At 44.2% G+C, this 13,089-nt stretch overlaps 1 protein-coding gene across 3 annotated transcripts in view; it reads left to right on the top strand.

The window, feature by feature from the left end:
• Positions 1–13,089, top strand: part of NF1 (neurofibromin 1) — a 72,246-nt gene that overhangs the window by 8,500 nt on the left and 50,657 nt on the right. For all 3 annotated transcript variants that reach the window (XM_059486754.1, XM_059486753.1, XM_059486752.1), the window contains exons 4-20: positions 1,267–1,457; positions 3,668–3,774; positions 4,036–4,103; positions 4,343–4,418; positions 4,932–5,089; positions 5,608–5,781; positions 5,951–6,073; positions 6,370–6,444; positions 6,772–6,903; positions 9,258–9,392; positions 9,931–10,044; positions 10,383–10,462; positions 11,025–11,148; positions 11,779–11,922; positions 12,239–12,485; positions 12,812–12,885; positions 13,002–13,085. In XM_059486754.1, the coding sequence (XP_059342737.1) occupies positions 1,267–1,457; positions 3,668–3,774; positions 4,036–4,103; positions 4,343–4,418; positions 4,932–5,089; positions 5,608–5,781; positions 5,951–6,073; positions 6,370–6,444; positions 6,772–6,903; positions 9,258–9,392; positions 9,931–10,044; positions 10,383–10,462; positions 11,025–11,148; positions 11,779–11,922; positions 12,239–12,485; positions 12,812–12,885; positions 13,002–13,085 (2,106 nt within the window). The remainder of the gene's footprint in view (positions 1–1,266; positions 1,458–3,667; positions 3,775–4,035; positions 4,104–4,342; positions 4,419–4,931; positions 5,090–5,607; positions 5,782–5,950; positions 6,074–6,369; positions 6,445–6,771; positions 6,904–9,257; positions 9,393–9,930; positions 10,045–10,382; positions 10,463–11,024; positions 11,149–11,778; positions 11,923–12,238; positions 12,486–12,811; positions 12,886–13,001; positions 13,086–13,089) is intronic.

Below are 13,089 nucleotides of genomic sequence, written 5' to 3'. Positions count from 1 at the left end.
CCCTTTTTAGCACTTTTTGTCTTTGATGTGTTGAGTCAAAAGAACAGTTTGAGTCAAAGAACCAGAATTTTATCTTCAGAATTTGGTTATTTTTAAATATTTCTACTATGCATAATATTTGAAACAGTGGTTTTCCATATAGATCATCATATTTAAATAGCCTAAAATTGTGCTGAATCTTTCTTGCTCTGTCACTTGAAATGAGAGCAGTTTGAGGCAGAATATGTTAAATCAGAGTGAGCCAAAGCTCTGTACAAAGCATGTTGTGTTCTGTGGTATCTTCAGATGGATTTCTTGCTCAATGTTTCATCAAGTTCTCATGGCAACAGGACGCAGGTCAACTAAATGGGAGTCTCTGAAACTTCCCAATTCCCTATGGAAAACTCATTGGTAGAATTTTAGAAAGCTTTAGTGCTGACCCTTCTGTTAAAACTTGCTCTTAGTAGAGCAAAGTTTCACTTTGAATTCTTCTGTAAATAGTTTCCTTATGTCTCACACTGTGCAAACTGGCAAAAATTAGATTTTTCTTTTGCAGGGAAATTAAGCTGTTTTTGACTCATATAGAGCAATTCCCAGAAGGAACGAGGGAGAAGCACCTCTTTTTTGTTCATTTTTAATATAAAATACTCACTGTCAGAATATGGCCAGCAAGCCCCTACCCCAAGGGAAGTGAGGGTGGGCTTTGCTCTTTAGCCCTCAGGGGGAGCCGAGGCAGGCAGTGCTGTTCTGATCCTCACCCAGAGCAGCAGGGCATGTTCATCAGGGCAAAGCATGTATTGCTGCAGAACCTGGTTTGATGTTTGCCTGGGGCCCAGTGGCATCCATCAGCCTGGTGTTCAATGGGATCCATCAGCCTGGGGCCCAGTGGCATCCATCAGCCTGGGGCCCAGTGGCATCCATCAGCCTGGTGCTGCTCAGTGGCATCCATCAGCCTGGTGCTGCTCAGTGGGATCCATCAGCCTGGTGTTCAATGGGATCCATCAGCCTGGTGCTCAGTGGGATCCATCAGCCTGGGGCCCAGTGGGATCCATCAGCCTGGGGCCCAGTGGGATCCATCAGCCTGGGGCCCAGTGGCATCCATCAGCCTGGGGCCCAGTGGCATCCATCAGCCTGGTGCTGCTCAGTGGCATCCATCAGCCTGGTGTCCTAGGCTGGAGCTGTGGGGTGGTTTGGCCGTGCTGGGGCAGGAGCCTCTCTGTGCAGGTCGGGAGGTGGATCCAGGCTTTGCCTCCCGAGCAGAGCTCAGGGGACGCTGTCTGCCCGCAGCAACCGAAGGACACCATGCGCCTGGACGAGACCATGCTGGTGAAGCAGCTGCTGCCCGAGATCTGCCACTTCATCCACACCTACCGCGAGGGCAACCAGCACGCGGCCGAGCTGCGCAGCTCCGCCTCGGGCGTGCTCTTCTCGCTCAGCTGCAACAACTTCAACGCCGTCTTCAGCCGCATCTCCACCAGGTACGGACTGCTGGCATCTGCACTGCTGTGTGCAGGCAGCCCCCTGGGGAGGGACAGCGTCTGCACTGTGCCTGCAGCCTCTGTCTGCCACCAGCTTTCAGAGGATCCGATGCTTTAAATACTCTTTAATGGGGTAGTTCTTAAGTGGAATGCCCTCAACCTTTCACTGGGCAGAGTAAAAGGTTTACTTGGGTTTCAGGTTATGAAATGAACCCATTTCAACCCCATCCTGGGTTACTGCCGGCTGCATTTATTGCTTTTTTTAATCTGCTTTCAAAAGTACCACTGAAAATGGTGAGTGAAGATAATGCAGCAGAAGTTGAGTAAGTTATTGTGGATGCAAGGTGTCTTGGAAAAAAAAAAGAATGCCGAAGCTAATGGTTGTATCCATTTACTTACAAATTTGGAGTGAAAACTGGTGATTGTCCACAACTCTGCTGATTGTTTTCCTGCTAGGAAGCTCTTATGTTAAATCTGTCTTATGCCTGAAGGGGACAAACAGCTGGGTTGTTTGTTACTTGTTGGAAAAGACCCATTTGTCTTCTGATTTGAGTTTCATAGCACATCTACTGTAAAAATAACTGGATTTTCTGCTTTTCTAAGTAAGAAGGGAGACAGGCCCAAAATTTCCATCTATTGTCTCTTTTTGCTCTGTTCCAGATCCTTCTGATGCTTCAGCATTTGTCAGTCCACTAGAGTGGTGTGCTAAGCTTTTTATTACTGAAGTACTTTGATATTTTTGAAAGGTGCTTGAAGTGGCTTAGCTCTTGTCACACAGTGTTACAGTTGACATCATTCTTGAATTATTAGAAATGGAGCTTGGGCAGCCTTACATGGTCACATAGCAATGAGCGAGCCAATTTAATTGAAACAAAGATTTATATTTTCCTCATATGTTTATATATTTCTTTGGAAAATGTTTGTGTTTTAGAATTCAGTCTAAAATGATTGAGTAATTTGAAATTTAAAGTATTTTCTAAGTTGTTACAGAACCTTTAATAACTTCATTTCAAGAACATAGACTTGGCAGCTAGCATGGGGAATGTTGTTTTATTCTGTAGGTTGATAGTGTTTTGTTGCTTATGGAAATGGAAACAATTTCTTTTGCTCCTTCTATTGGAAGCATTTTTTGGTTGAAACTTTTTGAGAATCCTTGATTCTAGTGGCTGGATCTGTATGAATTTGTATGCCTGTAGCATGGTTTGTTCCCCTGCTCCAGAGCCCCCCTCAGCATCCCTTTGAGCTGGAGCAGAATGCTTTTCCCCTAACCTGTTTTCCCTTGCAGATGGCTTGTACAGCAACAGTTAAATGTTTGACCGATTGTTGCTGGTCTCCACAGGGGTCAGCCTGCTGCCAGTCAGCACTGCTGATCCCTGACCTGGGTTTCCTGTTTAGGCATATTTCTGGGCCTTGCACAGCAGCTGGGGGATTTTTGGCATGAAAAGCACAGCAGTGGGGACCTTCCCATTCCCAGCGAGGGCTGTTAAGTTTCCTTGGCGCTGAAGACATGAAGAACTGCTTTTGTGTCTAGTACTAGAAATCACATTCCATGTCTGAAACACATCTGTAGCCTTGGAAGGAGCCATGGCACTCCGAGTTTGTGGGAACAGATGCTGCAGTGATCAGTGGCTTGGTGTCTGGGAGATGCTGAGTAAATTCTCTGGGACAGCAGTGTGAAAAGATGCTGTTGTGTTTAAACGGGTGTGATTAAACTTCATCCTGTGTGCCCAGGCCAGAGAAATGTGGAGCAAGAATGGTTGTAGCTCACTGTGGTGATACCCAGTAGTACCCTCAGTCCCTGCTGTACTCTGAGGTCTTATCTGGGGCAGGACCTGCTGGGAACCAACAGTAGCCTAAAGGTGTCAGGAGTCCATGACCTCAGTGTGTAGTTGAAAGGATGACAAGGTTACTGCCACAGGAGGGTGGATAACAGGAGCATTTAGGCAAATCTTGGGCACAGTCAATCCACAGAAGGTACTGGCATCTTGTAAGATTATCACTGGTTTTCTAGCTCCATTTTCAGTATGAGGATGGCACAAGACTGTAATATTAAGTCTTAATCGTGCAAGATCTTTTATTTCTAAATCTGGAAATGTTAATCTGAGATGATGGAACATTCTCCTGCTATTGAAATGTATAATCTCACAGGTGTGTTCGTACCTGTCTGGCAGGATCTGATGGAAAAGTTTGTTTACTTTGTGTATTTTTAGATTACAGGAACTGACTGTTTGTTCAGAAGATAATGCTGATGTTCATGATATTGAACTTTTACAGTACATCAGTGTGGATTGTTCAAAACTCAAGCGACTCTTGCAAGGTATGGTCTGAGCCTGTGTTTTGAAATATTTCTATTTTAATCTGATTAGTCAGAGATGACACAGTGCAATTGATATATAAACAGGGTTTATTGCTCTGTTTTACTCCAAGGAGTCATGTATTTACTGAAGTATTTAAGAGTAGTTAAGTACTATTAAAATATTGATTTGAAAATTGCTTTGTGCTTCAAATATCTTGCATAACCTGTGTTGTTTTTAGAACAAGTTTCTGTTCTAAATGCAGAAATATTTTATCTTTACAGAGACTGTATTCAAGTTTAAAGCTCTAAAGAAAGTAGCTCAGTTAGCTGTTATCAACAGTCTTGAGAAGGTAAGTGTTCAGTACTTCTGTTTCATTGCTTATTTGTAGACTTTCTTCTAGTTTAGCAATAGTTGCAATTCAGTAATTTACTATAAAATAAAAAATTGCTGCCACCCTTTGATGCAAATATGTTTTGCAAGAAATTTTGAGTGATTAGAATTAAGAATAAAACCTCTCTTTGTTTAAATGTGTAATTCAGTAAAATTGTTGAAGCTCTGGAATGTGAAGGTGTTTCCCATTATCTGCAGGCATTTTGGAACTGGGTGGAAAACTATCCTGATGAATTCACAAAGCTGTACCAAACCCCCCAGACTGACATGGCTGGTAAGGCATAACACATGACAGTGTTCAAGGCTGGTTTCTCAAATATCACCAAATGCATTCACTTGCATTTTGTGCCCTCTTTGCTCCTTGTGCAGCCTGCAAATAAACAAATTTCTGTCAGCCTTTGTCAGGGCAGGCAAGAGTATGTTCCTGTCTGTTTTCTTTCCTGACTCCCCTCTTAAATGAGATTGATTTTGTGCTTCACAACACAAAGAAATAAACCCCAAAAGATGGAGACGCTTTAAATTTATATTTTTCATCTTGATACAGGGTAAAACTTAGAGAACATCACCTTTACTTGTCTCTAGTGAAAAAGAGAGGAGAATTTATATTTTCAGGTAAACTATGTCTTTAACTGGGTTGAGACCATTTGATCCCCAGTAGCATGTCAGTATTGTGCAGACCAGAACTTTCCTTCTGTGTAGGTGGAACCATCCCTCTGCTCTTTTATACCTGTTCTTTACCTCTTCATAGTTAAAACTGGTATTGGACTTGGGCTTATGTTTTATGCAGATTGTGCTGAGAAGTTGTTTGATTTAGTGGATGGCTTTGCTGAAAGCACGAAACGTAAAGCAGCAGTGTGGCCACTGCAGATCATCCTCCTGGTCCTGTGTCCAGAGATAATCCAAGATATAGCAAAGGATGTGGTAGAGGAAACTAAAATGAACAAGGTAAGAGAATGAATTCTGGCTCTGGTTTTTAGAGTTGGCTTGGTTTTGCTGATTCTGTATTTCAAGGATGTTTAATTTTGTCTTTCCTCCTTCAAGAGCACATTGCAATTCCATATGTAAATTTATGCACTCTTTTGAAGTTCTCACCTTACATACGTTCTTTTACTGTCAGTAATTCATACAGATAGTATGTCCCAAACAAAGTTATTTCAGAACTTTCCATTTCCTTGGAGATTTGAATCTCTGTGCTGTGATTTCCTCTGCCTCCACCCGCAGCAAACAGCTGTGCTGAGGGTCTGGGGTCTGCAGGGGGCTGTGAGCCCCACAGGTGCTGGGTTTGATGTGGCTGCAGCATGAGGGCTGAGAGTGAACAACCACCTCTTGTGCCATTCTGATTGCCCCAGCTCTGTCAAAGGGAATGTCTTTAATAATGACAGGATTTCTCTAGGGTGCTGCAGCCAGTGGGTTTTTGCCATCACAGTGTCTGGTTATAACTATCCCTGCTTGGAATTCTGCAGAAGCTGTTCCTGGACAATCTCAGGAAGGCCCTGGCAGGACACAGTGGGAGCAGGCAGCTGACTGAAAGTGCTGCTATTGCTTGTGTTAAACTGTGCAAAGCATCTACGTACATCAACTGGGAAGATAATTCTGTCATTTTCCTGCTAGTGCAGTCCATGGTAGTAGATCTTAAGGTAAGAATGTCTATTTCCTAATTGCAGTGAAGAAATTTGAAATAATGAAGTTAATTTTGAATTTCTTAATTGAATACCAGTGGTTTTCAATTGAAAGTTTTGTATTAAAAGTAGCCAAGAATAATAATGGTATCTGATTTATATATTTATATCTTTCTGAATTATATAGAATTTGCTGTTTAACCCAAGCAAACCTTTTTCAAGAGGCAATCAGAATGCAGATGTAGACCTGATGATTGACTGCTTGGTTTCCTGCTTCCGCATAAATCCTCACAATAACCAACACTTCAAGGTAAGAACACTGCTTATGGTAAGTCATTCTCTACATACTATTGACAATCTGTCAGTTATAAAAGCTGTGCTAACAGCAGCTTGAAGCTCATAAATGAGTTCAACTGTATAAATATCCCTTAGTAATAAATCCCTGCATGTTTTGATAAATCTTTTCACAGCTGATTAGGCTTCTCTTGTTCAGATTTGACAGCTTTGTCAATTTAATAAAAAGGCTCCAGAATGTTTTTCAGGATGATAAGAAAGATGGCAAAGACAAAGATATTCCTAAGTGGCTTTTATGTATTTTTATTGTAGATCTGCTTGGCACAGAATTCCCCATCAACATTTCATTATGTGCTGGTAAATTCACTCCACCGAATCATCACAAACGTAAGTTCTGGCAGTATTTCATCAGCCCAGTGTCTGGGGCTTCTGTTCAGATCAATATCTGCTTAGTAAATACCATTTGGATGGCAGGCTAGATCTTGTGAGTGCAGAACATCTCGGGGTTGGTGCCTGTTCAGGAGGCAGAGTGTTTTAGTGAGCAGCTAGGTCGGAATCGTTGCTTCAGTTGCAGCCTGTTTAAAGTTATAGGTTTGATAATGGGCATGCGGGATGACTGGGCATACTGGTACAATGTACAGGGAATTTGGGGCGAGGGCTGGGGTGAGGGGTTGAGAGCCATGGCTCAGGGTCAGCGCTGCCCTTGCCTTGCAGTCGGCGCTGGACTGGTGGCCGCGGATCGACGCCGTGTACTGCCACGCCGTGGAGCTGCGCAGCATGTTCAGCGACACGCTGCACCGCGCCATGCAGGGCTGCGGGGCGCACCCTGCCATCCGCATGACCCCGGTAAGCCTGGGGCACCTGGCCCTGCCTGGGGCACCTGGCCCTGCCTGGGGCACCCGGCCCTGCCTGGGGCACCTGGCCCTGCCTGGGGCACCTGGCCCTGCGTGGGGCAGCCGGCCCTGCATGGGGCAGCCAGTCCTGTGTGGGGCACCTGGCCCTGCATGGGGCAGCCGGCCCTGCCTGGGGCACCTGGCCCTGCCTGGCGCAGCCAACCCTGCCTGGGGCAGCCAACCCTGCCTGGGGCAGCCGGCCCTGGGGCACCCGCCCTGCCTGGGGCAGCCAGCCCTAGGGCAACCAGCCCTGCCTGTGGCACCCAGCCCTGCCCTCCTCTTCAGCGCTTTGCGCTGGACACCAGAAGGGGGAAGAACAGAGCAGCAGGGAGCCACACGTGCTCTGTAGCCCTGCAGTGCTGGGCGGTGGGCTGTTCCTAGTTCAATGTCTCTCAGTTTTCCTGGTGCTTTTAAACTGGCTACATACAAGTATTTGTCCTCTAACTGTCCTCTTTGGCTAACTGTCCATTTTAAGCTTTCTGGCTCTGTGAATAGCCAGCTAACATGTCCATCCCTGCTTAATGTGGAAAAACCAAAGCATTCTGTATGTGAAGGCAATCACTGAAAACTGTGATACTTTTACCATGATTGGCATCTTCATTTGTCTTCCTTTATGTTGAGCAAGTTGACTGTTTGGTCTTTGTGACAGCAACAAAGTAAAAGATTTTTCAGCCATTATGAAATAAAGTTAATATTCTTGGCTGTCTTGGAGAAAGTCTTGAGTAAATTCAGATTTGTAGTTTGTCCAAATTCTTCCAGTAAGTCCACACACAGCTGTGTTGCTGCATTCTCCTCTGAACATTCCTTGAGGACTTCTGCTGTGGCAAGTGGTCTTGGTAGGTTGGTTTAGAGAGCCTAAAATGAGACATAAAAATATTCGTGTTGGGCTTCTCAAAGGAGAGCAAATGAGCACAATGCTTTTGGTTGAAAGCTACTCCATGTTTAACTTGCTTTTCACCTGTGTGTATTCATCTGTTGGAGAATAGTTGCCCTGACAATACCCCTGCTCTGACTGGTGGTGCTTTGTCTTCTGCTTCTCACTTTCCCTCTGCCTGGCCGCTGTTGCCCACGTGCTCAGACGCCCGCCAGCCCCTGCTTTGCATGGCCCTGGGCCTCTGCTGCTGTAAGTATGACCCGTAACTACCGCAGAAAAGCCCTTCCTTGCGCTGACTTTTCTGTGCATAGTTACCGCAGAGCCCGCCAGCCCCGGGCAGCGCCAGCGGAGCTCCTTCCCCCAGGAGGGCACCGTTGGTTCTGTGCCCAGCACGATGCTCTTGCCCCGTGCCCCTGCTCTGCTTTAGAGCTGGTTCCTCATTTCCAGCCTGAACTCACTGATGCTGAACTCCTCCGCGTCTGTCCTTGTCCGGTGCTGTCTGTCAGTGTCTTGCTGCTGTTGGTTCCTTGGTGCACTGCACAGAGCCTGGCCTGTCTTTCTCACTGACACTCTGTACTTTGGATTGTGTGGAGGCAATAAGTGCTTTCACAGAAACACATTTCCTTTCGCCACGTGCCTCTCCTAGAAATCCCTGAGCTGTGGCAAACCAAGGCTTAGCACAGAGTTAGCTGCCTCTACCACTGGGCTATCAATTTCTTGATCAGATGCTTTATGTGGTAGGTTTTATTCCATATATTTGCACAATAACTAATTATTGAAATAACATGAAGACCTAATTTCTTGTAGAAATTAATCATACCATGTCATAGCTCATCATTTACCTTGAATGGTAAAGGCTTTCTCCTTTTGTTCAAAACTTACAAGTAGTTCACTGGTTTTTCAGCTGAAGGCAGATTTTTATATTTAAGTGGTGCCCTGTGTGCCTTTTAGAATTGAAAGGTTCATTTTCCAGAGGCTGTTGAGGTGAACATGCAAGCATCTGGCCTGGGGCTGTAGCAGAAAATAAAGACATTACTTTGCCTTTAGAAAGAATTCCCTCTCATGTACTCAGAACGAGTTGTAAACATTTATTTTTATTTCTGTCTCAGGCCAGAGACGTAACCAGTAATTCCTTTTGGTACTTTTTCCACTTTTCTTTCGCCACAGTTTGTCTCTTTTGCAAAAAATTTTATGTCTTCGTGCAGCTTACTGAAACAATTGTTAAGGGAACTTTAAAGATACAGTAGTGATTGCCTGTGAGAGGGGATTTTGAACTAGAAGGCTATGTGACTATACTTGAGTTTTGTGTACTTTTAAACTTTTTCTTAAATTATAGATGATAAAAGCAATATATTTCATAAGATATTTAATTGTAACTGTTAGGTTTGACTACTTTCCTGATGAAGACTGTCATTTCTTTTTCCTTCTATCAGAGCCTTACATTTAAGGAGAAAATGACAAGCCTTAAATTTAAAGAAAAACCTACTGATTTGGAAACCAGAAGCTACAAGTTCTTGTTGTTGTCCTTGGTGAAACTGATACATGCAGATCCAAAGCTTTTGCTGTGTGTAAGTAAATCCTACTGTCATGGTGTTCAGTCATAGTGGAATTTACTTTTGAAGCTACTAAATGAGAAAAAATTAATGGTCACCTGACCATCTAGGACACTTCCTACTCATCTTTTTCTCTGGTTATGATGGTCCTGTGGTTTTAAAGGAAAAAGAAACTGTAAGAGACTTTACAGAATCAGAGCAACACAATGAGGGGGAGCATGAAGTTCTGTGACTCTGAAGGGGAAGGTGGGGGAAGGAGAGGGGAATAGAAGAAAATTAAAATAAGGAGGTTGGAAATTAGTCATCATTTCAATGAGTACTGTCTTAGATCTTCCATTTTCTCAGGCCTGTGATGGTTTAATATAAAAATATTCCAGTTCTGTCAGAGACATGATATGCAAGGCGTGTTATGGATTAAAAATAAAATAACAGATTCTCTGAAGGATCCCCAAATCCTCCTAGTTCAGCAGCAGGAGTGCTGCAGGAGCTGTCAGCAGCGTGGTCAAGCAGGGAAGGCTTTGCAGCTGAGCCTGTGCTGTGTGTTTCTGTGCAGAACCCCAGGAAGCAGGGCCCCGACTCGCAGGGCAGCACGGCCGAGCTGATCACAGGGCTGGTGCAGCTGGTGCCGCAGTCCAGCATGCCCGACATCGCCCAGGAGGCCATGGAGGTGAGGGGCACAGCCCTGGGTGGGCTCCCTGGCTGGGCACTGCTGCTGCCACAGCCTCTCCTGCAGAAACAGAGTCTCTGTGTGTGTGTGTACGGCATGGCTTGGGACAGAGATACCAGGGAAAACCTCTGCGTCTGCAGTATGAGTGTGGAGTAATGACTAAACTGAAATGCTGTTGACACTGACTAACAATGAACTCGTGCTGTTCTATGGAAAATGCTTTTTATATCTTTTGTTGTTCTTAAAGCAGTTAATGAATATGACTGCACCTGTTTCTCTGCCTGTGCTCATGTACTCTGTAAAGTTCTGTCTTTAAGTGTAACTGTCTTTGGCTTTAGGCCTTGCTGGTTCTGCACCAGTTGGACAGCATTGACTTGTGGAATCCTGATGCTCCTATAGAAACATTCTGGGAGATCAGGTATGTAAATTAACTTATATAAATGAGAGAAATAGCTGTTTTGATTTGTCTTCTCTTTTGAAATAGCTGTGAGTATTTTGGGAAAGCTTTGCAACAACAGGGAGTTCACGGTCTCTTCGGGCGGGGGGAAAACCCGTCACACTTGACACTAATTTGGACCCTTTGGCAGTTTTAACAGAGAGTGTGAGGCCTGACGGGATGTGAAGAAGGAACATCCCTAGATGTGTTCCTTCCAGAGCAGAGTTGACACGTTGTCAGAGCAGTGTAGGTAACTCGTGCTGCCCTGTCTGTGCTGTCTCTGTCCCGGGCAGAGCTGGAGCTCCAGGCCGGGCTGCCCGCGGGGCTTCAGCTGCTCCAGGCCGTGGGCGCTGGGAAGGGTCCCAGGGGAGCTTGGCCTGTCCATGCACACTCTCACCTCTCTGTTGTACTGCTGGAAGCCCAGGGTAGTGTTTGCACAGGGTGTTCATGCTAAGTGCCTATTTCTATGTGAAATGTAGTGTAATACCTTCAGAAGTGTTGGTGTTCCATCAGAAGGCTGATGCTGAATTTCATTTTGCTGCAGTTCACAAATGCTTTTTTATATCTGCAAGAAGCTCACAAGTCATCAGATGCTCAGCAGTACAGAAATCCTCAAGTGGCTGCGAGAGATTCTCATCTGTAGGAATAAATTTCTGCTAAAAAATAAAGTAAGTGAACATTACCATCTCCCTGTTAGGATCATTAACATGAATTGTTCCCTGTTGGTGTCACTTCCTTTATTTACCAGGTTATTTTTGATTGGAAAAGATTAAGTAGCTACTCCTACATGTTCTGTTCTCTGATTTCCTCTCTGCTTTGTGAGGCACCTTGGTTAGAATGGGTAACTAAAGTTAGGTTTGGGATGGTTTTTTTCCTCTTTGGCTGCACAGGTTGCTGTACTTGCCTGGAAAAGGAATGTTTCACAGAAACATGTGCCTTGTGCCTCTTTGCCTAATACAGGGAAATAGTCCCCAAGGTGAGAGAAAGGGAAGGTAGTTAATGGTAAAATACACATGCTTATGGATGGAGGAAGTTTCCTTTTGCATCTCAGGTTCTTCTGAGTCCCAGAATTCTGACTTGCTTCTTTCTGATATTCTTAAAGTATCAAATAATGTATTACTTTTGGGGAAATATCAGTCTAGGATACCATTAAAACAAGGAAATTGGTAGCACCCTGAGTGCAGCAGTGGAAAAAGTACTGTGTAAATGTCCAAGAGCTTTTTACCTTCCTCAGATCTATGCCTTTTACTCTTTTAAAGTATCAATTGATATATTTTTTTCATCCCCTCTCTTTATAGCAATCAGATAGGAGTTCCTGCCACTTCCTTTTCCTTTATGATGTCTCTGGAAGTGGAACTAGTCAAATTTCTCTTGACCATGAGGAAATGATGCGCTGTGCACCAGGGGCTGCCCTGAGGAAAGCGAAGGGGAATTCTTCCATAGTAAGTAATACATGTTTATAGTTAATTTTAACATTTGAGAAAAACCCTGTGGGCAAGTAGAAATTAAATTACCTTTAGAGTTAATGTGCTGGTTAACAATGATGTTTCAGACTTTACAAAGTAACATTTTTTCAGTTTAAATGTTGGCGGATATTTTTTGATTACAATTGCAAACAGCATTGTGACAGCATATATGAGCTCTGATCCTTTTTAGGATGGCTTATTCCTAATAGAACAAAAGCAGTTTCAAACGCAGTGTGGCCAGGGCTGAATGTTCACAAGCAGTGTTCCCCTCTGGGGATTGTGTGTTTGCCAGGAGAGCACTGCAGGCTGCAGCGGAACCCCGATCTGCCGCCAAGCCCAGACCAAGCTGGAAGTGGCCTTATACATGTTCCTGTGGAGCCCAGATATCGAGGCAGTCCTGGTGGCCATGTCCTGCTTCCGTCACCTCTGTGAGGAGGCTGACATCAGATGTGGAGTAGATGAGGTCTCAGTGCATAATTTTTTGCCAAACTACAACACTTTCATGGAGTTTGCATCTGTGAGCAACATGATGTCAACAGGTGAGAGTCATGAGTCAGTTAAAGTAATTTTGTACCTGGACAAAAGGCTGTTGCCTGTGCTTGAGTTCTTTAAACAGGTTGAAGTTCTTGATTTCATGCTGCTCTGGCTTTTCCTGGAATGTCTTAGTTATTAGAATTGCTAGAAAGTGTAAGGAATTTGGGTGACTGAGCTCAGGAGGATTTTACAATTGTGTAACAAGAAGCTACCTTTCTAAAGACTTTAAGGGGGATATGTTCCTCTTAATTCAATAATTACTTTCAAAGATCACAAATTTGATGTAGGTGGATTTTCAAAAACTGAGTTCAATGTTATGTGCCCTTTGCAGGGAGAGCAGCTCTTCAGAAGAGAGTGATGGCATTATTGAGGCGCATTGAACACCCCACTGCAGGCAACACAGAGGTGAACTAACTTCCCACTTCATGTGCTCTGTGTGCATATTAAAAAAACAAACACAGAGATATTGTCACTACAAGTAGTTTTGAAGTTAAGTCTTGATATATCTTATTTTCTTTCAGGCCTGGGAGGATACTCATGCAAAATGGGAACAAGCTACAAAACTAATCCTTAACTATCCAAAGACCAAAATGGAAGATGGGCAGGTGA

The sequence above is a fragment of the Ammospiza nelsoni genome, chromosome 21 (assembly GCF_027579445.1).
Source record: "Ammospiza nelsoni isolate bAmmNel1 chromosome 21, bAmmNel1.pri, whole genome shotgun sequence".
In the NCBI taxonomy this organism is placed as follows: Eukaryota; Metazoa; Chordata; class Aves; order Passeriformes; family Passerellidae; genus Ammospiza; species Ammospiza nelsoni.
This window is presented reverse-complemented; position numbering and strand designations above follow the sequence as displayed.